Raw genomic sequence first — 25,616 nt, forward strand, 5'->3', positions numbered from 1 at the left:
CTTCTCTGATTACTCTATTGATACATTCCTTTTTTCATATTTATACAACAAATATTTACCAATCACTTAACTATGTCCTAAGCACTGTTCTAGGGAGTGCGGATAACATGGCGAATTAGAGAGCCCAGGCCCTGTCCTCTTGGAGCAACATTCTAGCGCGAAAGACAATCAATACACAAGTAAAAACTTAAAATGCCATATCAGAGAGTGTGAAGTGCTATGAAGAAAATCAAAAACAAGGTAAGGAGGCAGAGAGTGCCTCGGCAGCGTCCATGACATCCAAGCTCACAGCGGTCTCTCCCAGTCTGCGGAGTCACTCTGGGGACCCGGTCTGGGAGCAGAGTGAGAAGAGGCGCGTGAGGCCGGAGGGCAGACGCGGGGGTCACCTGAGCCCCACCCTCGGGGAGGAAGGGGAGAGGGTCCCGTCCCAGTGCGCGGCCGCGCGGCCCCTTCCAGTCCGGCCGCCCAGGAGGCGCGCTCGCTCCCGGGAAAGCGCGCTCTCGCGGCCAGCCAGGTGCGGTGGGCACCGCCCGCCCTCCGCGTCTCCTGGGGGCGGGACGGGCCGCGGCCCCGCCCCTGCCCCGCGGCCGCCCATAAAAGCGCTGGGCCGGCGGCCGGCGCGGGTTCGGAGTGCGGCTTCCAGGTGAGCGGTAGAGGCTGTCGCGGCCCGCGTTCCCGCTCGCTGCCGCGCCCCTGTCGGTGCGCCCGGAGCCCGGCCATGCTGTTCTGGCACACGCAGCCCGAGCACTACAACCAGCACAACTCCGGCAGCTACCTGCGGTAAGGGCCGCGCCCGCCGGCGCCGCGCCGCCCCGCCGACGGGTGCTGCCCGGGGCTCGGGCCGGGGCCGGGGGGCTGGGCGCCATCGGACGCCCCGCGGCGGGGAGGGGAGCGCCTGGCTGGGCCCCGGCCCCCCTGCCGCCCTCCCTTTGAGGACGGAGGGAGAGACCCGCCCGGAGTCCCGCCTAGGGACGGCCCGACGGACCCCAGCTGGACCCGACGCGCGGAGCCGGGGGCCCGCCCGGGAGGCGGGCGAGCAGAGCCCGAGGTCCGCGAGCGCTCCTCCCCGGCGAACCCCGGCGGGCGCCCGGAGCGCACCTGCTGGCCGCAGCCTCCCCTGGTCCGTCCACGTCCCGCGTCTGTCCTCTCCCCGCTCGTGTCGGAGATGTCGAGGAAACTTTCTGCCATCAGCCTGGTGCCTGTCCCGGGGAAGTTCGTCCCCTGCTCTTCGCCGTCTCCGCTGGGTCCCTCTCCGAGCCTCGCGCCCTCTGCGGTGCCCTTCGTCGGGCCCCGGGGCGGGTGGGTGGCGAGCGCGGACTTGCGCTCCAGCCCGGCGGGCCGTCCCCACCCCCGGGTGATCCTGCGTGTTTGCCCGAGGCCTGTGCGGTTATTGTCCTTGATGGAAATCTTTCTTCTTCTGCAGGGATTTGACTAGTGCTCTTCAAAGGGAAACGGAAGTCCTGCCTGTTTTGCAAAGTTCTCTATAATCTCCTTTTAGGAACTGAGACCTCTGTTTGCTTCTGTTCTTAGGGGGTTGTTTTTCCCTGTTCTGCGGCTGGCCGAATACTAATGGGCAGGCATTTCACTTTCTGACTCGCCTGAACCAGCTTTAGCCTGTCTTTCTTTCCATCCTAGTCGCAGTTTATTAAATGTGCCTAATTTACCCAATGGGCATTTGATGTGGGCTCAGGGAACATGAATTGTGAGGCCCAAGGAGTCGCAGCACTGACAGCCCCAAAGCCAGCGCTCCTCAGTGCTTGTTTTGGCCCCAAGAAGTTTCCACTCAGATTTAACACTTTGAGTTATTTGTAATTCCAGGCTTTCGATAGGTGTTTGTCTGGTACTTCTCCCTGAAGGCATCCCTTTTCCAGAGGGTAGAGGAATGATGGTCCTACTGATTGAACCTGCTGTTTTTTATTCATGGGCCAGAGTAGTAGGAGGTGTCAAAAGTCCTCCCTGCAGACCATGGTGGTGTCACCAGAGGGCAGCTGCTCTGGAAGACACCAAAGCCCACTGGGAAGATGTTAGTTAATCCCCCACAGAAGATAAGGTGTCTTCTACTTTAGTGTGGTTTTACCTAAATTTCATCTTGTGGCCGTTAAGTATGTTGCCATACCTTAAAAATGAGTTTGATGGTAACCCTGAGTTGAGGGTGAGTGTATTTAAAACTCCCTAGATACCTATAATGTCATCCCATTAGGGAGTAATTGTTTCACTGCATGGGAGATGCAGTTTTGACATCTGCTACAGGGATGGAAATTTGTGGAATATCTCAGATGCCTTTTAGGATTCTGGTGTTTCATTGAGGGAGCAGGGCGAGAGTTGGGAATGAAAGGTGCTGTAAAGCCATATTGGTTTCTGGGGTCATTTGGGGACATGGATAAAGAAGGTACATGCCCTTAATTTCACTTCTGGGGGTTTTGCCCTCGGAGAGGTTGATCTCAGTGAAGACCAAGGTAGGGGTCATTGCATATGCTTTTGGTCCTCCAACTCTAGAGTGAGGGTCTTGTCCTTTTCCCTGCTTTTTTGTATTTTATTTTTGGTCGTCTCCTCACTCTGCAGAACTTCTGCAAGTGTGTGACCTCAGCAGGGTACTGGCCTTTACTCCCTTCTTCCCCTTTTCTGTTTGATGTTCTCGTGACTTTTATTCCTTGGCAAATAAGGATGCTGGGCTTGAAACGAGTTAGTGTTGAGTGATGATTCTTACCCTCCCCCCCTTTTTTTTATTCAAAGGCAGCAGCCCATGGATTATTAACATGGTCTGGGCAAACATGAAATTATGCAATCGCCAGGTGAGCAAGCTTGCCCACTTCTCCCGTGTTCCTAGATAACTGCACAGGCTGGGAGCATGCCCTGCTCTGGAAAAAAGAAGACATGGTGTGGGGAATCAAAGCTGGCCCTGCGCTCTGTCTTTGAGCAGTGGACAGTGGCAGGAGGGGCCCACACAGGGCAGGCTTTCCAGGTGTGCCCCAAGCCAGGCTTTTCCTTCTGAGAATTGGTTAGACATTGTTGGGGTGTGTGCTGGGTTTGTGTTTTAGAGACACTAGTTTATGATGTTGTATGAGGAACAGATTGTACCAGTGACTGTTTATACAGAGAAGTAGGATCAGCTAATTGGATTCCTCACCCGGGACCTGTGAAGGGAGGAGGGTTATCAAGATAAGAGCACTGGCACTTTTTGGGCACCTGTTTCTGGGCTGCTCATAAATTTAGAGGTCTTAAGCAAGTCTCTTCTGCTCACAGGTCATTCATGTTCTCAAGGATTTCTTTGTCACTCGTGAGGACATTTAAAAAATACATCTAGAAACAAGTTCCTCAGTCACAGGCTGATGTTAGGCTGATTTTTTTTTTTGATGTGGTAGGGAGTTTTGTTTAGAGGTGGAGGACAAGAATTGTTGAGCATCTCAAGATTTTCCATTTGGATAAGAAAACTGAATTGAAACCAAGGTACTTCTTGTTTTGCATTTCAGAGAGATTTGTATAATCCTTAAAACAGGATTTGTTGGCCAGTTGTCCTCTTTTTAGAAGGGATGGAGCCGGCCGGCCTGTGGCTCACTCAGGAGATTGTGGTGCTAACACCAAGGCCATGGGTTCGATTTCTATATAGGGATGGCCGGTTCGTTCACTGGCTGAGCGTGGTGCTGACAACACCAAGCCACGGGTTAAGATCCCCTTACCGGTCATCTTTATATAGGGGAAAAAATAAAAGGGATAGAGGGATGTCTCAATCTGGGTGGATGAAGCAAAGTTTCTGCATTTGTGTAGTTTACAGAGGATATGGTTGTATTGGCCTGAGAAGTGCCAGAAAATGGAATCATTGATTTAAATAATAAAAACTTTTTGTTCATATTCTTATTTTAAAAGCAAGATTTGTGAGTGATCTCTCTTGGACAGAAACCAAATGACTTCTAAAGGTCTTTCTCTGTCAGGGTCTTTGAGTTCTGTAGATTATCAGATACCTTTCCATTTTTACCTCAATAAGTTGATTGAATGATTCTCTTGAGGGCCATTGAGTGAAACTAGAATCATGAGACAGTGGTTGGCTCTGTTTTAAAGCATCCAGGGTGTTTGTCACTAAGGTGGCAGAAGCCAAGCCAGCACGCCAATGTGCACTGTGTTGTACCGCCCTGGGTACCCCTGGTCTGCACCCGTCGCTCCCACTGTGCTCTTTGCAAAGGGCCTCCCTGGGCTGTGCTCCTGACCACTGCTTCCTGTGTGTTGCAGCGATGTGCTCGCTCTGCCCATCTTCAAGCAGGAGGAGCCCCAGCTGTCCCCTGAGAACGAAGCGCGCCTGCCACCCCTGCAGTATGTGTTGTGTGCTGCCACGTCCCCAGCTGTAAAGCTGCATGAAGAGACGCTGACCTACCTCAACCAAGGTAGTAGCTGGAGCCCTAGCCTGGGCTGGAACCCCTGGGGGCTGGGCCAACTTCCCAGAGGAATGGGGAGATGTGTGTGAAAGACCCATTATATTGTCACGATGGGTGAGATGAGGCTTGGGAAGTAGTACAGGCTTTGGTGGCAGATAGATGAAGGTTCATATTCCATTTCCTGTGAGACCTCCCCGAACCTCAGTGTCTTCATCTGAAAAATGGAAACATCAACTACATCATTACAATGTAGGTTACGATGTAGGCCAAACGTGAGTAATGGGACTTTCCTCTGGAATAGCTCCTCCCTGGAGCAGGTGCTCAGTGACTGGTAGCCCTTGTTACTGTTTACTGAGACCACAGCTGATGTCCTCTGTAGGCAAGGATTGAGCACCTTTGGTATAGCAGGCCTGCTGTCCTTTCTGGAGCTGCACCTGGCAGTGGTAGGAAGGCTGGCCCGTGTCCTAATGCAGCACCGGAGCTGGGTTCCGCATATTCTAGACAGAAGCCCTTTGTGGCATTGGGGTCAAGACTGCTCACCATGTCCTGATAGAAATGGGCTTTGGAGTTTGAATTCCAACTCTAGCACTTCCTAGCTCTGTGACTTTGAACTGCCTTTTTTTCACTGAGCCTGTGTGAAATGAGAGGTATAATTTTAAGAGAATGACGGTGTGGGCAGAGCCTGGTATGATAGTGGTTGTTCAGTTGCGAGCTCCCTTTATTGGAACACGGAGTAAGTGTCCTGATGCGTGGTGTTTTGGTGGTTTCTGTCATGATTTTTTGTGTATGCGTTTATTGCACTTTCTTCTTGGGTCACCTCATAAACAAACATCCCGGCATTAGGTGGATTCTTGTCCCTCTACTTTAAATGGGAAGAGGAACACAGTGGTTTCAATGGGGTCGCACAGAATCGCAGGGGACCTGCAGCGTGGTGGCAGTTTGTCTTACACGTGCTGCTTCCTCTCTGTAGAGCTTTGACTCCTCAATTTGGGAACCAGCTGGGGGGGGGAAGTCCAGCATGATCATCAGGCTCTCCTGATTGCTGAACTTGCCAGTTTCTGGGCCAAGACACTAGCTCAGAACTAGCAGGTGGCTCTGTGTCTGCCTCTGGATAGAAACAAGCCCCTGCGTTGTTGGCATGGCTCAGTAGAAGGCTGTGGCTTATGCTGTGGGCAGCTCTGTTGGCTTCAGTGGACCTTTCTAAGCCAAGCTCAGTCAGCTGTAGGGCGTCTGGCTCAGGCTGAGACCTGTGCTCCATCTGCAGAGCCGGGCGGCTGCTGATGGTGGGTAATGTGGCCAAGCGGAGGGATACCTCTGTGTGTCTGTGCTTGCTTGTGGTATGGCATCTGCCGTTTTCCTTTCTCTTTCATGGAAGGTCACATGCTACCAACTTGTGTCCCTTTGAGCCGTTTCTTTCCTTACTGGCCTCTGCTTTCTTGCTTAAATTTAGCCTGAAGAAATTAGATGATGTTTACAGAGTTGGTTGAACTTCGATGTCGTTCTCGTTCTTGGCCACATACGGTGGTGCTGAGGAGTGAGTGATCTGGGGTCTTGCCACTGGACAACGTGTCTGTCCCCCTCCCCCGTTTGTAAGGCCTTTAGCTGCTTACCCTGCCTTCCTCCCACCCCATTCCACTTTTAATCAACCAACTTTGGACAGTGCTTGGCAGTCAACATGCTAGGTCTGTTTCAGAGTTCAAACGGAGTTTCATCACTTGCTCAATTAGGGAAGTTACAAGAGAGGCAAAAAGAGTTACTCATATGGTAATCCTGTGTTAATTTGTTACCTTTACTTTAGATGTTTTTTTAAAATTGTGTTTTTCTGATTATTAAAATAATACATGTTCATTACAGAAAATTTGGATGTTTAGAAAAGTAAAAGAAAATTAAAAGAAAAATAAAATTAAAATTTGCTCTAATTTCACTAGAAACCACTGCTGACTTATTTATACACACACACACACACATATATATATATATATCTTTTAAAATTGTGACCATGCTACAGACATACCTTTTTTTTCATTTACTGTTTTGTGAACTTTTCTCATGTCATTGAAAATGCTTTGAGGATTTATGATTTAGTAATGGCTGCGGTTATGTTACTTTAGCCAGATTCGTATTATAGACGCTGTCTCCAGTTCGAATTAAACACTACTGTGGTGAACATTTTTGTACATAAATCTTCCTGTGGAATGCTGATTATTTATTTATTTTAAAAATAAATACCTAAGAAGTAGAGTTACTGGATGAAAGGGTTCGAACATTAAGGCATTTGAATGCATATTACCAAATTGCCTACTCAGCAGAATGAACCAATTTATGCACCAGCCAGCAGTATACATTTTACTGTGTCTTTCCTAATATATTGGGTATTGTTTTTCATCTGATTGGTGAAACATGGAATTTAATCTTAAACTAGTATTTATTTTTATGATGCTAATTGAGTTGAATATTTTAGAATCTATTGATTTAAAAAATTTTTCTTATTATGTTCAAGTCTTTTGCACATTTTTCTGTTGGGGTATTTATCTTATTGATTGTAAGAACATCCTATTTTTGAAGACTGTCAACCTTTTCGCTGCTGTATGTTTGTAAATATTTTTCTTGATTGCTGGTCATTTAACTATATCTATTCTGTGATAACTATATTTGGTATGGGATATGTCATGATTTTTTTTCTGTAGAAATTTATTTTAAATGTCTAGTCAATCTTTCATTCTTTTTAAATGATTTTTTTAATACTTAGAAATGCCTACCCATCTCTAAATCAGCTTAGTTTCCTAAATTTCATTTACTGGTATCTAAATTTTAACACCAAAATACAATTGGAGTTTATCATAGGTGTAAAGATCTAAATACATTTGTATGTTTTTCTAACTAATTAACCTACTAATTATTGCCTAATTTATTCCTTTCTCACTAGTTTAAAATGCCACTTTTGAGGGTTGCTGGTTAGCTCAGTTGGTTAGAGCACAGTGTTACGACACCAAGATCAAGGGTTCATATTCCTGTACTGGCCAGCTGCAAAAATAAATAAATAAATAAACAAACAAATAAATTAAAAAAATGCTACTTTTGAAACATTTAAAAAACCATGTTCTAAAGTATTAGTCCAGAAATAGACCCTCATATAGATATCTGCCCTGTACACTGAAGTCCATTAATTCTCACCCCAGGTGGGCTGATAACACCAAGGTCAAGAGCTCAGATCTACTTACCGGCCAGCCACCAAAAAAAAAATTCTTGTCCTATTCCTCACTGAACTAATTATTGTAGCTTGGAAATATGCTTTCCTATTTGGGAGTAGAAGTTTCTTTTATCATTATTTTTAGCCATTTCCAATCATATGTTCTTATAGGTGAATTTTACAACCATTGAAACTTCCTTCTATATGTATATTATTTGAACACTGATGAGATCATATGCTTTATGCAATAGTTTCTTGCTTTTAATAAATACTGGTTTTTTGTTTATTTTGTTTTTTATTTTAAATATGATTCGTATAATAACATTTTCTATCATTATTAAAGTATCAAACACCATTTAAAATGTCTGCTATTATTTCACCATTTCCTTATGTTATTTAGGGGAGAATATTATTATCTTAATTACTGGAAGAAAATATACAATGTAATTATTTCAGTGCTTGTCTCCCATAATAGAATAGAAGTTCTATAGGGCTGAACCATGTCTATCTTTTTAATATTTTATTCCTAGCATTAAGCTTGGTGCCTTGATAGCAGGTACTCCATAAATATTTAGAAAATTAAAAAATAGCCAGCCTGTGGCTCACTTGGGAGAGCGTGGTGCCGACAACACCAAGTCAAGAATTAAGATCCCCTTTACTGGTCATCTTTAAAAAAAAAAAAAAAAAAGGCATGATTTTATTTCCATTCTCTTTCTCTCTTTCTTTTTTTTTTTTGTGTCTCTCATCAATAATGCTGTATTGGGTATTGTTTTCGGCATACCTATTTAAGGAGCCTATTCTTCTATGTCACGACAAAGAGGCAGTGATTCAATTTTTTTTTTTTTTTTTGCTGCTGGTCAGTCTGTGGATATGAACCCTTGACCTTGAAGTTATCAATGATTCAATTTTAAAAAGTAGTTTTGACACATCATTCAAGATCTTTTTGATTAATTGAAAAGTCTGCTATTAAGTATTTAATGTTTATTGTATTGGCATTATTTCTATGAGGCCATCGCAGGTTCTCTTCCTTGTAATGATGTTTAAAGTTCTCTGAAAAAACGTGGAAGGGATGCTGTTCTGTAAATCAAAACATCTTTTCAACCACTGGATGCGCATTTCTCAGTGTAGTGTCAAACCAGTTCCTTGATAACACGTGGCTTGCATAAGGTGTTTCACATGGGTGTTCTGTCACCAAGCCCAATGGCTAGTTTTGGGCATGGTGAAAATGGTTTGAAAAATAAAGTTTGCTCTCTTCCTCTGAAAAAGTCCCTCTAAAGGTAGACAGGTGTTGAGTGGAGGGTTGCAAACATCCAGATAACCTCTTTGTCAGTGGCCAAAGGTCATTGTGGACAGATCTTTCCTGAAGGCTGGAGCCCTAGGGAAGGAATATTGTAGGGGTGGGGCAGTGGGGTGGGGAGGGGTCAGGGAGAGCAGAGGAGAGAACCCCAGGCAATCCTTGTCGGGAATTCTGGCTTTGAGATAAGAAACAACTTTGCAAGAATGCTTGTAATGGAGAAATCTTTGGTATTTTCTACCAAAACAACTTTTGAATCTTAAGTATAATAGTGAATTTTCATAGGAGCCTTCTTTTCATTCATTCATGGAATAAAATTTCCTGTTGGTTGCAGAAGGAGGGTGGTTTGGTGAGCAGAGAAAAGCCATGTGCAAAGGCAAGAATGGGGTGAAGGGGGGTACAGTTGAATACACTGTCTATCCCAGGAATCCCAAGTATTCAGGATGACTAGAATTCACAATACAGGGAGCGTGAATGATTTTGCTGGAGAGGTAGACCAGATGACCAAGAGCACCAACTGCCTTGCTGGGGCTAAGTTATTGGACAAGCCACCTGAGCAATTCACTTCATCTCTCTTTGCCCCCAGGTCCTCTTCTGTAAGATGGGGGAAGTAAACTTCCTACAAAGTAGGTGCTACTATACAGATAAAATGAGTTAATGCATATAGAGCACTGAAAACCATGCCTGGCACTTAGTAAGCTCTTACATATTAGCCATTATTATTATTAAGAAAGAGGAGCTGGCCAGTTAGCTCAGTTGATTAGAGCACAGTCTTGTAATATCGTGGTCACGGGTTCAGATCCTTGTACTGGCCAGCTGCCAGGGGGGAAAAAAAAAGAAAGAGGAAACATTTCCCCAATCCCATTTTGGAAGTTAACAAGATCAATGAGTTGGGACTGTGAATTTTTACTATTTTTATCCTTTTTTTCCCCAATTCAAAGGTTAACACAGGATTGGCTTTAGAACTAAGAACAGCATCTCTTAGAATTGAAAGGCAGTAGCTTTGGGACAAATTCAAGGCAGGAAGCTTTGCTTGACTTTTCTGTTCATTCACTGACTGTATAACCATGTAATAGACATAATCCTGAGGAGACATTTCTTGAACAAGGTGCTGAAATAACATTTTAAAAATTGTGATTACAAAGAGCACTGGACTCTTAAATGATGTGAACTGTTGTGTTAAGGAGGGATTATATTCCCTGGGAGGTAGGAACCTCTGCCTTTAGGGTGATACTTCTTTGTTTAGCACTTTAGAATCTAGAACGCAATCTCTGATATGCTCTTTTGAGTTATTCTCCTAAAATGTGTTATTGCCATTTTACAGATGGCAGTAAGTCAGGTTTTCTCACCCACATCATGCAATCAGGCAAACTTGGGGGGGTGATTGAGCTGTGATGTGATAAAGAAGGGACTGCTAGAAGGGAAGGCACCCTTTCCTTCTCTGGTTGCTTCCCCAGAAGGGTCTGGTTTGAGCAGTGTCTGCCATCTGGTATTTCTGATGCAGCTCTGAGGTGTGTACAAGGGTGCTTAAAGTTTGTGGGAAAATAGAATTAAAAGGTAATATGAATCTTTCTGTGAACTTTTTTGTTTTGTCTTTTTTTCTTAATTCTTTTTCCCATGAACTTTTTGAAGTTCTTTCATGTGAGGCTCGGGTGGAAGGAGGGGCATGAAGGAATGGAGCGGGCAGAAAGTGCCTCCTTGAAGAGAAAAAAACACACCCGTAGTCAGTTGTTCCTACCCCGCCCCCACTCCTCCTGCTCTCCACCACAGCGACCCCAGGGTGGGAGATAAGAGCTCCGGGCAGAAGTCCTGTCTCTCAGGCTCCTAGAACCAGGACACAGTTGTTCAGTCTTTTACCAGCTTTTGCTCCAGGGACATCCCTTAATCTCTAGAATCCTGGTTTTCCTCATCTATGAAATCAGGACAGTTTCATTTTGTGGGTTGCCTTGAGAATTAAGTGATAACAAAATATCCTGGCAAACAGTAAGTACCCAGTTATATTTTACCCTCTTCGCAGTTATATCAGTGACTTTGAATTTAAGGAATGAGGCAAAGGATTAGTTACTTTGTTATCTTTTCTCACAGCTAAAGTTTTCTTTCCAGATTAATTTTTAGCTGGAAATTTGGGAATATCAACTGAATAAACCAAATGACCATAAAGTATATTAGTTTTTCTCTAATGCTTTCCCCCTTATTGTTTTATTATAAGACAGAATAGCCAAACAGTACAGAAATATGTACTTAAGAAAACTTTCCATAGTCCTACTTTCCAGATCTTTCTTAATCATACATTCACCCATATATGTCTAATTATATAGATACACATACATGTATACCTATAGGGATATGTCTACCTTTTCCTTTTTAAGAGAAAATGGGATCATATTATATTTGTTGTTTGACTATTTGCTTTTTTCCCTCCCAAACAAAATATCCTCAATGTCTTTCCACATGGGTACATTAAAAAAAAAAAAAAATGATTTTTATTGGTTACATTATGATTCTTGTACTGATATTGCATAATTTGTCATCTTGAGGAATATTAGGTTTGTTCCTATTTTTTCCTTAGTTACACCCAGTACTCCAGTTAGCATCTATGTACATATATCTTAATGCTTAAGCAGGAGTGAGAATATCTATGCGATAAATATCTAGAAATGGAGTTGCCAGCAAAACATTTTGATAATACTGCCATAGTACTCCCCAATGAAGTTGTATGGCTTTGCACTTTTGTGAACAATAACTTTCTGAATACTTGTTTATTCCTCTTCCCTTACATCTATCCCCCATCTCTACCACACCTGGAGTATAAACTCCTTAAAGGCAGAGAACTTGGTCATCTTGTTTACTGCTAGTCCTAGTCCAGTGCCTGGCATTTGTAGCGTCTTTGAATGAATGAAGGATGGCTCTTTTTCTTTTGCCAACATTTTTTAACCTTTGGTAAGTTTCAGTGAAAATATAGGATATTCCTGTTTTCATTTTCACTTCCTCAATGATATTGAATATTTTTTTCATATTTATTTTATTCTTTTCACCTTTTATGTGACTTAACCGTTTTTCAAGTGGGATTTTCATCCTTTTATTTATTTGTAAAAGCTGTTTGCATATTGGATATTATAATATGTGTTGGAGTATGGAATATTTTTCCACTTTTTGTTCATTTTTTATTAATTTGTTTACTTATTCATTTAAATTAAAAAAAATTTTTTTTAAATAAATTTTTATGTGACTTCACCTTAGTTACTTCTGTGTTTCATGTCCCGTTTAGGAAAGTCCTCCACTTTAAGATTTTAATAATATCCTCTGTTTTTTAAAAAATGTCTTTTCCCAATCATTGCCACTTTGACATTTATTTTGGTGTGTAAGGAATGGAGTAGGAATCCAGCTCTTTTACTTTCCATATGGCTGTCACATTGTCCCATACTAACTTCCTGAATATGGAACCTTTGTACAATAGAGTACTACAAAGCCACAAAAAGAATGGCAAAGATTCTTCTGTATATCCATGAAAGGTATCCAGCGTATGTTGTTTTATTTAAAAATTTCTTTCCCTAATTGGTAACACCAGTCTGGGAGACACTGTTAATTAGCCTTTCTTAAAAACTGGCTATCCCATTGAAAGCTGTCAGTGTTGGAGTTGGATAGATCCAAGTTCTAATTCTGGCTCTTATCTTCTTTCCCAAGTTAACTGAACCTGTCAATCCATGTTTTCTTTCTTTCTTTTTATTATTATTTTAGTTTATCAATATACAATATAGTTGATTTTCGTGTCCCTTTACCAATTCCTCCTTTTCTTCCCTCCCTCTCTCCCCTACCCCTCCGTCAACATCATATCTGTTCACTTGTCTTACCAAAATCAAGGAATTGTTGTGGTCAATCCATGTTTTCTATAAAATAGGCATAACATCTACCTCAGGTGCTGCCTTGAGAATTAAGTCAGATAATATTTTTGTTGTTTTTTTGTTTATTTTTGCCATATAAGGATACCTTATTTCAGGTACATAAAATTTAGAAATGTTTAGTTAGCAAAGAATATTAAGAACCATGTAACAATGGTATAAATGAAAAAACAAAACAAAGAGCAAACACTTTCCTAAATGTCAACTCCCCATAATTAATCTATGAACTTAAGGCTAAATTAATAAAAATACTAATAAGTTAGCTGGGAGTGTGGTTGTAGTTGATTGTGCTTTTTTTTTTTTCCCCCTTCTGACCGGTAAGGTGGTCGCAACCCCCGGCCCAGCGCGATCTGCACCACGCTCAACCAGTGAGCGCACCGGCCATCCCCACATAGGATCCGAACCCGCCGTCTCGGCACCACCAGCGCTTCACTCTCCTGAGTGAGCCATAGGGCCACCCCAATTGTGCTTTTTTAAGCCAATTGATATGTTGTGGTTTTTTTGGTGGCTGGCTGGGATGAGGATCCAAGCCCTTGACCTTGGTGTTACATGGTTACGCTCTAACCAACTGAGCCAACTGGCCAGCCTAAACCAATCAATAATATTGAAATAAGTATGACATTATTGTACAGATTACTTATCACAACTCATAGCATATAGGAATAATTTTTAATGTTTCAAAGGTCTCTGCTTAGTCATGTTAAACTTCCATTATATTTTAAGTAATAATGGACTAATTAATTAAATTAAAATATAATACTTATATGATCTGATTCCAGAGGGTCCAGTGAACTGAGAATGATAGTCTTAAGAATTATATAAAACCATCTACATTTGGGAAACTCTTTGAAGGAAAATGAGCTAGCCAGACGCTATCCTGCCCAACTTGAAGAGTAAAGTCAGTGAGAAAGTTAGACTCGTTTGGTAAAGGTCCCCCAGACAGGTACAGTCTACCTTTCCAGTGGGGGATATGGTAAACTTTTTTGACTGAGAACAGGTAAGCAACTTCCCTAAAATTTCATTTTATGACTTGATGATGGCCCGTCTGGAAGGACAGACATGGTCACTTGCAGAGACATCCAAAGTCTTCCAGTCCCAAATGACTACAGCTGCCTGCCTGGAACTCCATATGTGTTCAACCCCTAAACCGTGCAAGTGCCTGACAACCAGGAAGGCCCATCAGTGGGGCTGGGGGTGTGGGGTGCCAAGTTAGTAAACTTTGCTCTCTGTCTTTGCTCTGTCACCACACAAATAGGGTTATGGGTTTATACAGCGCATTATGGGAGGAATCATATAAGGGCCAGGTACATCACAGGGTCTCAATATTACTTTCCTTCTGCAGCTAATTTTGGCTATTTTTTATGGGTATTTGGAAAAAAGGACAGCATGAAGGAAGATCAAGGGTAGGAAGGGACACTTTGCTCTTTGTAAAACAGGCTCTTGAGTCAGGTTTCAGGGGGCCACTGTACTATGGTTAGAATTACTACTTGGGAGGATGTGCGTAGAATCCCTGCTCTAAGTGATGAAAATGTTTTGCCTTTTGTTTTAAAGGAGCCCTCTGCACAAGTAGCTACCATGATTGTTCCAACCCCTTCATTTCCCAAGAGAAAGAAGGAAGCCCAGAGTAAAGATGGAATGTTTCTGGACCATGCAAGCTGCTAGAGGCTGGCTGATGTGAGCCCAGGACTCTCAGCTCCCAGATCCTGGTGGGACAGCTTTGTAGTCTGTAGAAGCCACAGGAGGAAAGACAAATGTTTCTTTGTATTAATTAGGAGCTAGTGTTTCTACCTTATTTTTCTTAGGACTCTGTTCCTTTCACAGGTCCCCATAAGATACTCTTATGGAACCAGCCGGAAGAGAAACCCATTGCTTGAGTGGGTTGGGTGTTATCTTGACTGGAGGTCAGGGTTGGACAGTTGGCCTCCCTTCCTGCTTTCTACTTTCCCTCAGCTTGTCTTACACAAGAATGTCCTTTGGGTACTTTGAGGGGCCTCTCATCCAACTCCCTTTAATTGATGGAGAAACTGAAGTCTGGAGGGTGGAATAGACTTGCCAACATGTGTGGTGGGTTCCTGATACTCCTGGAGTGCCATCTTGTCCTCTTTCCAGGTTGGCTCCAGGGTGTCATTTCGGCCTGCATTGGTGTCTCCTGGTATGTGTGGTTCCTGCTGTATGAAGACTAGGGAGGGGCAGGGGTCTTTTTTCACTAAGCATTCTTAGGTATGCTAGGGTTTGTCAGCCACTGCATTGAGGATGTGACAGTGACTATTGCTACTCCTCTCCACCTTTTTCTGTGGGCAGAGAAGACTGCTCTACCATGGCTCTGTGCTTCGCAGGTTGAAGACCTCTTCTGTGTCTGGCCAGGTGCTTTGGGCTTGGGTGCATTTGAGGAGGTTCTTGATCTTCTGCCATTCTCCAGCCTGTGACCATGCCTAGAATCTTCCATCGGGGTGCTTAAAGGACCTTGTGAGTCCTGCATGGGAGGAAGAGACCACACACACTCTGAGAATTCAAAGAGAGTGGGTACGAGTAGATTCCTCAAGTACTAGGGCTGGAAGGAGCCTGAGATGGCATCTCTGCTAACTTGATACTTAAAATGTCCAGGGACCAGCATCACCTACGAGCTTGTTAGATATGCAGAGTCTTGGGCCTGCTGCAGGACAACTGGATCAGAACCTGCAAGTTGCCAGGTAATTATGAATATATTAAAGTTTGAGAAACACTGATGTAGACTTTCAACCTCACCCTCCCTCCCTTTTAGAGGTAGGTAAACTGAGGCCCAGAGAGGCTGTGTGACTTGCCGCAGAACATAGAGTGGTACTTCTTCAATCTGCTCTCTCTTTTTTGAAAACATTTTTAAAAAACAGCTTTACTGGGATATAATTCACATACCATACAATTCACCCATTTAAAGTGTACAATTCAATGTTTTTTAGTATATTCAACTAAATATACCTAAACATCACAACTAATTAGAACATTTTGTCCCTTGTACAAGAAACCCCCACACTCACACCAGTCAGTCTCTATTCTCTCCCTTCCTCTCTCCCAGCCCTAGGCAATCACTAATCTACTTTCTATTTTTATGAATTTGCCTATCCTGGACATTTATGTAAATTGTGTCCTACAAATGTTGGTCTTCTGTGACTGGCCTCTTGACTCAGCATAATGTTTTCAAGTGCCATCCATGTTGACCATGTGAATGTACTTCATTCCTTTACATTGCTGAACAATATTCCATTATATAGGTGCACCACATTTTATTTAATTATTCTTTAGCTGGTGGATATTTGGGTTGTTTCCACTTTTTGGCTATTAGGAATAATGCAGCTATGAACCTTGTGTACAAGTTTTTGTGTGGACTTTTGTTTTTATTTCTCTTGGGTATGTACGAGGGTACTTCATAAAGTTCACGGAAAAATAGAATGAAAAGATAATACAAATCTTCCCATGAACTTTTTGAAGATCCCTTGTATGTAGGAGTGGAATTGCTGGGTCAAATGGTAACTGTGTCTTTTTTTTTTTTTTTTTTTGAGGATCTAAATTGGTGGAGGAAGCAGTTCCCTGAGAGGACCCTTAGCTGCCTGCTGTCTGGGCAGGCCTGGGTGGGAAGGAGCCTTGGGGCTGCACCGACAGGCCCTGTTTACCCCTGTAGTGACTGCCCCAGAAAGTCCTTTCTCTCACCAGAGGCCCAGATGAAAAATGGGGCTGCCTAGGGCAGGCAGGTGGTGGAGGCCTTCTGTATTGTCAAGCTTTTGAGTCTTCTTGAATTTGCACAGAGAATAGCAGCACCTTTTTTTAATTTACATTTACTTAATTTCCAGTAAATGTTGTAAGTGAACATGAGCATCTTTTTCTGTTTCTTTTGCTGAAAATGAACTGTTTATATCCATTGCTCATTTTTGTTTCGGCCTTTTGGTTATTGATCTGCAAGGGGCCATTACATTAGGTTGAACCATATGCATTTGCCATTTTGTAAATCGAAATGGGTCCATTATCTACAGTTTTGTATCATTCATTTTTATAGATTAAGGATTTGATTCAGCAGTATAGATAGATACAAGTTCAACATGCAAAAACTAGTGAATTTCCTATGTACCAGCAATAACCAAGTATACAATACATAGGAAAGAGATACCATGCCCAGTGCTGAGCAAATCAAACAATTTTTAAAAATGCTTACTAAGCATCCAGGGACCCTGAATTAGAGGCAGCTGGTGGTGCTTGTGAGCATGTCGATTCCTGGGTCCTACTCAGGTCTTATATCCACAGTTCTGGGGTGGGGCTTGGGGATCCAGGGATTTTGTGAGAGGAGTGATTGATAATTTTAGACTTAAAGTGTCAAAGAAGTAACAAGAGTTCCTGTGTACCTTTTAGTCAGCTTTCCATAATGTTAACCTCTGACAAAACAGTGGTACAATTATTGACACCAGGAAATTACATTGGTGTAGTTCAGTTATCTACTACAGTCTTTATGTGAATTTTACTAGCTCCTCCACTACCGCCCTTTGTCTGTTTGAGGATCTGACTCATGATTCCACTTCGCAGGAGAGTTAGTCATGTCTCCTGAGTTTCCTCCAATCTGTGACAGTCCCACTGTCTTACCTTATCTTCCATGACCCTCAGACTTAAGGATTACTCACTGATTATTTATTTTGTAGGATGTCCCTCAATTTGAGTTTGTCTGATCTTTTTTTTTTTAATGATGAGATTGAGGTTATGCTTTTTTAGCAAGCTGCAGTAGTGACATTGTTCCACTGGCTGTGCCTCATGTTGAGAATAATGATCCTGGTATGTCTTATTGCTGGTGGCGTTAACCTTGGTGACTTAGCTAAGATAGTGTCTGCTTGGGGTTCTCCGACATAAAAATTACATACCTGCTTTGTAATTAATATATAACTTGGGCTGGGGAGGTACTCAGGTACTATGTTGGCATCTTGATTTTCCTCGAACTTTTTGTCCACTAATTTCAGCATCCGTTGGTAGATCTTGTCTACACCAATTATTACTGTAGCATTTGCCTATTGATTTTCCTATTGATTTCTCTCCTCTTCTTTCTATACTCGTAGTTGGAATGCTACTGTAAAAAAAGAGCTTTCTCTTTTTTACCATTAATTTATTTATTTGGGCTGGCCAGTTAGCTCGGTTGTTTAGAGCGTGATGTTGATAACACCAAGGCCAAGGTTTGAGATCCCTGTACCCGCCAGCTGCCAAGAAAAAAAAGTTATTCACTTATTTATTAGATTAGTATAGACTCATGAATATTTATTTTACTCTACAGTTCTAGATTCAGTGCTATTGGTATTTGTGTTGCCGGAATTGTTCCAGCTGTGACCATATGAACTTCAGGTTGGCCTCTGTTGTCACTTTGACGTGCCCTCATCCTTTTTTGAGCATTTTCTTACTTTTGGCACTGCAGGATGCTTAGGCACATCTTGTGTTCTCCTTGCCCCAGTCCTGTAAGCAGTCTCTTCTCTAAGAAGCCTCCAGGACATGATTTACTCGTTTTTTTTTTTTTGGTGTATACATAAGCGTACTGTTTTGCAAATATTTCCTGGGCATCTGTTGTGTGCCAGGCATGAAGCCTAATCTATGACATTCATAAGTGCCTGCAAGCAGTAGGTTAAGGGTCCTGCTTGAGGTCACAGAGGTGATGGTCCATCAGGATTAGAATTTGGGTCTGTTAATGGCAAAGCCTTTTCTCCGCAGCATGCTGTCTCATGTGTGAGTGTTCTGTGTCAACAGACACTTGCATAATATCACACATGTGCAAGTGACAAGACAAACTACATGTGCTGGGCACAATAGGTGCAGTATTGTGTTTTCTGTTTCTGCCATTATTACAGAACTATTGGCACCCAGCCCCCCTTTCTCTGGGGTATGATGGCCTCCATTATGTTTTATGTGGCATTAATGACCCAAACCAGTAAGTGTTGGAAAGTAAACAACCTGTAAATCTTGGCTGGCCTGGGCAATTGCCTCCTGTTCCTGGGAACACCATGATCTGGTCAGGAGGCCCTGTACTGGGTTCTGCTCACTGGGCAGAGCCACTCCAGCTTGTCCACACTGCTCTGTAGGAGCATCTGGTGGGCACTGGCCCAGGGGAGGCCAGCCACGGTCGGCCTGCTCTGGGCAGCGCTGTAGTTGCAGCAACAGACCCCCACAAAACAGGTGGGCCTGTGGAGTTGTGCCCGCCTGGGGGTGTGTCCCAGCTTCCTCCTGGCTCTGTGACCTTGGGCAGCCAGGTCTCTAAGTGTGTGGAGCTGTCGCGAGGGCTGGAGCAGAGTTTGTGCAGCACAGAGTACAGTGACCAGTGAGTGGTGGAGCTCAGTAAGGGAGTGCATTCAGTGCCTACTGTTTGGAAGTGGTGATAGGGACTGACTCTTGTTGAGTACGTCCTGCGTGCCTGGCTGGAAGTACATCATCCTGATGAATCCTCACAACAGTTCTGCAGAGAACATTTTGCGGATGCTGGGAGCAAGTTGCAGAGAGGTTCAAAAACTTGCCTGTGGTCATGCAGCTGGAATGAGGGAAGGTCTGGACTCAACCCCAGTGTCTCTGACCTGACCCTGTCTCCCCTCTCTCATTCTGTGCCAGGCTACAGACTGCTGAGTCTCTGTCACCAGCTTGCGGTATGACCTTGAGCACATCAGTACTTCTCTGGGCATTACTTTCCTTGTTTCTAAAATGGCCACGGTCATATTATACTGTAGGTTCTTTAGGGTGGTCTCCCAGTGAGACCCTGGGTTGGAGCCACCTTGCCTGTCTGACATGGTCTGCATGTATTTGGTGTTCTAGTAATTGGACTGTCTTCCCCAAATGCCCACATGTCTGATTGGCTTTTGGGTACCAGCCTGACACTGGGAGAATTAATACCAATAACTGGCACCGTGAGCATCTGTTATGTGCTTCAAACGGTGTGAGGCACTTGCCCCTCTTTTCTTTGTGTTTTCTTTCTTTGTGACATGTAATATGGTCATAGTTTTTTTTCTTTTTTAAAGCCAGTACTGAAGATGTATGTTATTTCTCTCCCTTTCTCCTTTTCTTTCTCTTTGTCTCTCTCTCTCTCTTTGGTGGCTGGCTGGTACAGGGATCGAAACTCGGACCTTGATGTTATCAGCACCATGCTCTGACCAACTGACTGAGCTAACCGGCCAGCCCTAAAGATGTACATAATGTAAAAGGGAAAGGTTCTTAATTCACTGTTAGATGAGTATATTAGACTCACAAATATAGGGATATGTGTATAACTGATTTTAAAACAAATGTAATTACATTGTGTACATATTATTTAGCAACTTGCTTTTTCCCGTGTGTGTGTGTGTGTGTGTGTGTGTGTGTGTGTGTGTGTGTGTGTGTGTGTGTGTGTGTGTGTGTGTGTGTGTGTGTTAGATAGTTTTTCATGTCTATAATAGATCTAGGTCTGCCTGATTTTTTTTTTTTTTTTTGTAATCTTAATTTTAAAATTATATTTATTTATTTATTCATTGACATTTATTTTTTGGCAGTTGGCCAATATGGGGATCTGAACCCTTGTCCTTGGTGTTACCAGCACCATTAAAGTTATTAAAATTTTTTTTCAAAGTAATTTCAAATTTTAAACTATTGAAGAATTGAAAGGTTAGGACAGTGAACTATGAATGTCCTTCACCAGATTCTTCAATTTCTAAATGTTTTGTCACATTCGCTTTATCTCTATTTTACGTGCATATATTATATATACGTATAAATATACATAGATATAGCTATGTATAGCTATATCTATATATAGATGTATATTTATATCTATAGCTGTCTCTATCTATACTTTTATCTATTTTTCATCCCTGAGTCATTTGAGAATTAGTTGTAGACATCATGACCCTTTATTCCTACATATTTTATTTAGCATGTATTTCCTAAGTACAGGGACATTCTTAAGGATATTCTTACAATTCTTTTTTTTTCTTTTTTGGCAGCTGGCCAGATCGAACCCTGGACCTTGGTGTTATCAGTACCATGCTGAAACCAACTGAGCTAACACTGGCCAGCCTAGAACAAGGACATTCTTTTATATAACCCCAATTCCATTATCAAATTGAGGAAATTTAACATCAATATATCATTACCTATCATATATTAAAATAGGGCAGTTCTGATAATGTCCTTCATAGCAGGTTGCCTTGACTCAAGATCAGTCCAGTATGATGTGTATAGAGTCAGGCGTGTAGTTAGTTGCCTGACTCTTTATTCTAATTTCGTCTGGGCAGACCACCAGCCTCTCCTTGTCTTTCATAACATTGACATTTCTGAAGAGTACAGGCCACGTGATTGTAGACTGTTTGTTTGGGTTTGCCTAATGTTTCCTAATTATTAGATTCAGGCTGTATCCTTTGGGCAGGAATGGTAATTGATGTTGTGTCCTTCTTGGTGCCCCACATCAGGAGGCACCTGATGCTAACACATCATGTGGTTCAGGTGTGTGCCTCCATCTTTGTAATGGCTGCAACTTAGTATTCCACAGTTTAGTAGGAACATGGTTAACCATTTGGTTCATTTCCAGTTTTTAGCTATAACAGTGAACAGCCTTGTGTAAATATTTTTAAGCACATGCATTGGCAGTTGAGTCCTGAGTCCTGGAGATGGGACTAGCTGGGTTCTAGACTGTGTGCCTTTTAATGTTGGTTATTGTCAAAATGTCCAATAGGCTGTGACATTGTTGCCCACCTCCGGCAGGTGTGAGGTGAGGGCCCATTTCCCCATCTTTGTCTTTGTAGGATGTTAGCAGTCTGTTAATTTTTTGCCAATCTTATAGGCATTGCATTATTTTTATTTGGCATTTCTTTAATCATTAGTGAGGTTGAGCATCTTTTGATGGTCTTCTCGGTTTGGCTAACTAGTTCCAGATGTGTTATTTGCTTTAGGGAATTTAATATCAAATTCTGCCACCATTAATTAAAAACCTATCACATGCCAACACTGTATGAGGGGCTGGGGCTGGGGGTGAACCTGGCTCAGGTGAACTGGTAGCAAGCCTGTCTTCAGGGAGCATTCAGTCCAGTTGAGGAGCTGGGACATAGCCTTCATGCAAAAAGCCCAGGAGGGGGCCGAAGGGTGGCTGGCAAAGTCACAAAGCACTAAAGGAAGTTGGGAGCAAGGGAGAGGTCAGCAGGAAGAATGAAAATTACACAAAAATTCAAATTGCAATGTTCAGAAGTAAAGATTTATTGGAACATAGCTATGGTCTGTAGCCACTTCCTTGTTAAATGGCAGAGTAGTTGGGACAGACATCTTATGGCCCACAAAGCTGAAAATAGTTACTGGCCCTTTATGGGAAGTTTGCTGACCTTCTGGACTAGGTGTTAGATATTATGGGTTGCATGAGGAAAGAGGGAGGAAACAAAGATTTGTTGAGCACAGTGTATTTCATTTAGTCTTCCCACCTCACCCCTCCTGCACCCGATTCCTGATGTGAGGAGGGGCAAAAGGGTGGAGTATGGGCACAGACCTAATCTCGAGGTGCAGGAAGTTTCCTGCCGCTCAGGGCTCTTTGGGCAGGATCCAAACCCTCCTTCCTGGGTGGTGGTGGGTGTGACATTGGGCTCTGCTGAGCCTGAATCCAGCTGAGGAGCCTCTGCCCCACCTCAAGGAGGGACAATGCTTCCTGGACCCCCTCAGGCTAAAGCTGGAGGGGGACTGCTGGTAGGGGTGTGGTGGTGGGATGAGCCTGTGGCCACCCTTCCCAGCTCCTGCCACTCCCAAGGTCACCTTGGCTCCTCTGGGCTGGGCTGGCAGCTAGTCTAGGGCTACTTTACATCACAAAATGACCTGGGGCTCCTTCCCTGCTAGTCTTTAAAAGGACTTTTTTAGAGCTTGTTGGTAGAGGGTTGGGTCAGGACTTTGGAGGGAATGCCTTGAAGCCTTTTGGGCCCTACGCACACAGTATAGTTCCTGTCTACCTCCGCCAACCTAGCTTTAGGAATATGTTGAAGAACAATTATCATTTATTTATGGTGTATGATTATGGTTTTCTATACGAAGGCATGATACACACTTTAAAATATAAGTTTTAAGTTTAAGAAGGGGGTTTATTAAATAAAATAGGATCTTGATGGTGCAGTGGGCTTTTGATGTAGCAATGTCTTAGGGTGTTGTGAAAAATGCATGCGTTGAGTGTTACCCCTGCACCCATCGTAGCTGGCCCAAGTGGAGTGTGACTGCTGAGAAAGGGAATCCTGGGGACCCTCCTCAAAGGTGGGGCCAGAGGGTTGGAAACACATCACCATTATGCAGCACAGAGTGGCAGCCGCGCCAGACATTCTCTCTATGATAGTGTGTGTGTGTGTGTGTGTGTGTGTGTGTGTGTGTGTGTGTGTGTGTGTGTGTGTGTGTGTGTGTGTGTGTGTGTGTGTGTGTGTGTGTGTGTGTGTGTGTGTGTGTGAGAGAGAGAGAGAGAGAGAGAGAGAGAGAGAGAAATATTTTAATTTCAGATTTAAGAGAACAAATGCCCATGTGCCCAACATAGCAAATTTGCTTCTGGTTTTAACTCTAACACTATTGCTGTTCCTCCCTTCCAGAAGCAAAACCCCTGCTGTGAAATTGGTGTTGGTAATTCCCATGCATGTTCCTAAATTTTTACTCCATGCCATGAAAATGAACAGTATTGTTTTGCATGTCTTCAAACTTTATAAATAGTTTATATATGCTAGTGTACCTTTTTTGTTTAATACTGTGTTTTTGAGATTTTCTTACTGATTTGAGGATCATCTTTATTTGTGGACATATTATGTATACCAATCCATTGTTAGTTTTGTTTGCTGCAAGCATCTATCTTCTCCCAGTCAGGAACTTTTTCTAAACTTTGTCCTGCCTTTTATTCCAGAAGACATAAATTTTTAAACAGTTTTTCCTTTAGGATTTGTGCATTTGTTTCTAGTTTAACAAAACTTTTTTTTACCCCACAGTCATTAAGTGGTCTAATATTTTCTTTAGAAATGTTAAAGTTTTAACACCAAGGTCAAGGGTCCAGCTGCCAGAACCAAAAAAGAAATGTTAAGGTTTTGCTTTTATATTCAGGTCTTTCATTGATCTTGAATTAATTTATGTATAGTGAGAGATACAGACTTATTTTTCTATGTGGATAACCAGTTATCTCACACTGTTGGAAAAAGATGGACTCATCTTTTTTCTCACTGTCATGTATCAAGTTTCCAAATAGGGTACATCTAGTCTCATCAGCTAGTGTGTGACCATGGATGGTGGCCTTCTGATGGTTTTCTGGATGGCACTGTGCTGTGATTGGGGTGGCGAGGTCAGTCTGGTCCCAGGGTGTTGGCATTGAGGCAGGCATGGGGAGAGTGGCTGGATGTCTGAGTGAGGCAGGGAGGTGCAATGTGGCTGGGGAGGAGCCCTAGAGTGTATGTGAGAGAGGAAGGAAGACTCGGTGGGGAAGCGTGTGGAGTAGGACCCTGCTGCTGATGCCAGAGGCTGGCGTGGCATGATCCCAGGCCTAAAGCCTCACTTAATGGCTGTGGTCTGCAAGTTGCTGGCCCTTATGTTCGGGCTTGGAAACTGCCCTATGTGGGACCAGAGGTGTCCTCTGCTTGACACAGCTGAGGGCTGCCCTGCACAGCCTGGAGTCAGCGCTAATTGGGCACTGGGGCATTAGTAAACTCACAGTAATGACCCCTTGGGCCTGGGGCCTCATGCCAGCACGGTCTGCGTTCTTCATCAGGGAAGGCTAGGACACTGGAAAAACCAGTTAGTGTGTGCGAGGCTCACTTTATGTTGATGTCAAGGGAGTGATGAGCTCCTGGTGCAAGAGCCTGGAAATGCGTCTTAGAAATCTGGCTCTTTCAGAAAGTTTGATGTGATTAGGGCAGCAAGATTCTTTTCATGAGTCACATCTCCTGAACAGGCAGGTGGATAGGAGAGGACTTTGGGGTTTGTGCCTCTTTCCTCTGATGGGAAAGGCCCTCAGCACGTCACCCTGAGCAGTGCTGGGGCTTGGTATGTCCAAGAAGCCTTCGATGGTCGTGTTATAACTTTGTAAGAGCTGAGAAGGGAGCCTGGCCGAGTGGGTGCCGTTGTGTGTGAGCTGTGTTGCTCTGCCTGCCTCTGTGTCCCTAAGATTCCCACTGTGTGTGGCATGCAATTGATGCTCAGCAAATATTTGGAGTGAATGATTTAATTTCATGTTCTTTGCATATTCCATTATTCATTGGTGAGGGGTGGAGGCGGATTTGTTTCCTGTGGCTGCGCTTACTCTAAATGCATTGACTTGAAAACAACAGAAGGTTGTTCTCAGTTCTGGAGGCTAGAAGTCAGAAATCCAGCAGGGCTGCCCTCCTTTTGGGAGATCTGGGGAGACTCTGATGGCCTCTTCTGGGGTCTCCTGGTACTCCTTGACTTGTGGCCTCATTACTCCTCCTTCTCTGATGTCTCCTCTTATAAGGACACTTGTCATTGAATTTCGGACCCACCCAGATGATCCAGGATGATCTCATCTCAGAATCCTTAACTTAATTATATCTGCTAAAACTGTTTCTTTCTAAATGTAAGGTCACATTTTCAGGTTCTGGGAATTAGGATGTGATATATCTTTCTGGGGAATACCATTCAACCCACTATAGGGGGGGGGTCTTAGTATTTTTCTAATCAACTACTTTTTTTAGCTATGTAATAGCTGTTAACCATGGGGTTTTCTATTCCTACTTTGTTTGCATTAAGTGTTTTACATTCATACATATATAATTTTAAATTTTCTGTAGCTGGATTTCCTTTCTTCCCATTGATTTTAGGTTCAGAACATTTTTCCCTATTGAGTGTCTAATAAGTAGTCATTCATGTTAAAATAAAACCTTAAGAAATTGACTTTTTTAAAAAGT

General features: G+C 43.2%; 1 protein-coding gene across 1 annotated transcript in view; it reads left to right on the plus strand.

Moving 5' to 3' along the window:
- Window positions 1–699: 699 nt before the first annotated feature.
- Window positions 700–25,616, plus strand: part of TFCP2L1 (transcription factor CP2 like 1) — a 47,511-nt gene continuing 22,594 nt past the window's right edge. The window contains exons 1-2 of the mRNA XM_063109917.1: window positions 700–780; window positions 4,225–4,376. Coding sequence (XP_062965987.1) covers window positions 719–780; window positions 4,225–4,376 — 214 coding nt within the window. The 5' untranslated portion in view covers window positions 700–718. The remainder of the gene's footprint in view (window positions 781–4,224; window positions 4,377–25,616) is intronic.

This window comes from Cynocephalus volans, chromosome 1 (genome assembly GCF_027409185.1).
Source record: "Cynocephalus volans isolate mCynVol1 chromosome 1, mCynVol1.pri, whole genome shotgun sequence".
NCBI classification, from domain to species: Eukaryota; Metazoa; Chordata; class Mammalia; order Dermoptera; family Cynocephalidae; genus Cynocephalus; species Cynocephalus volans.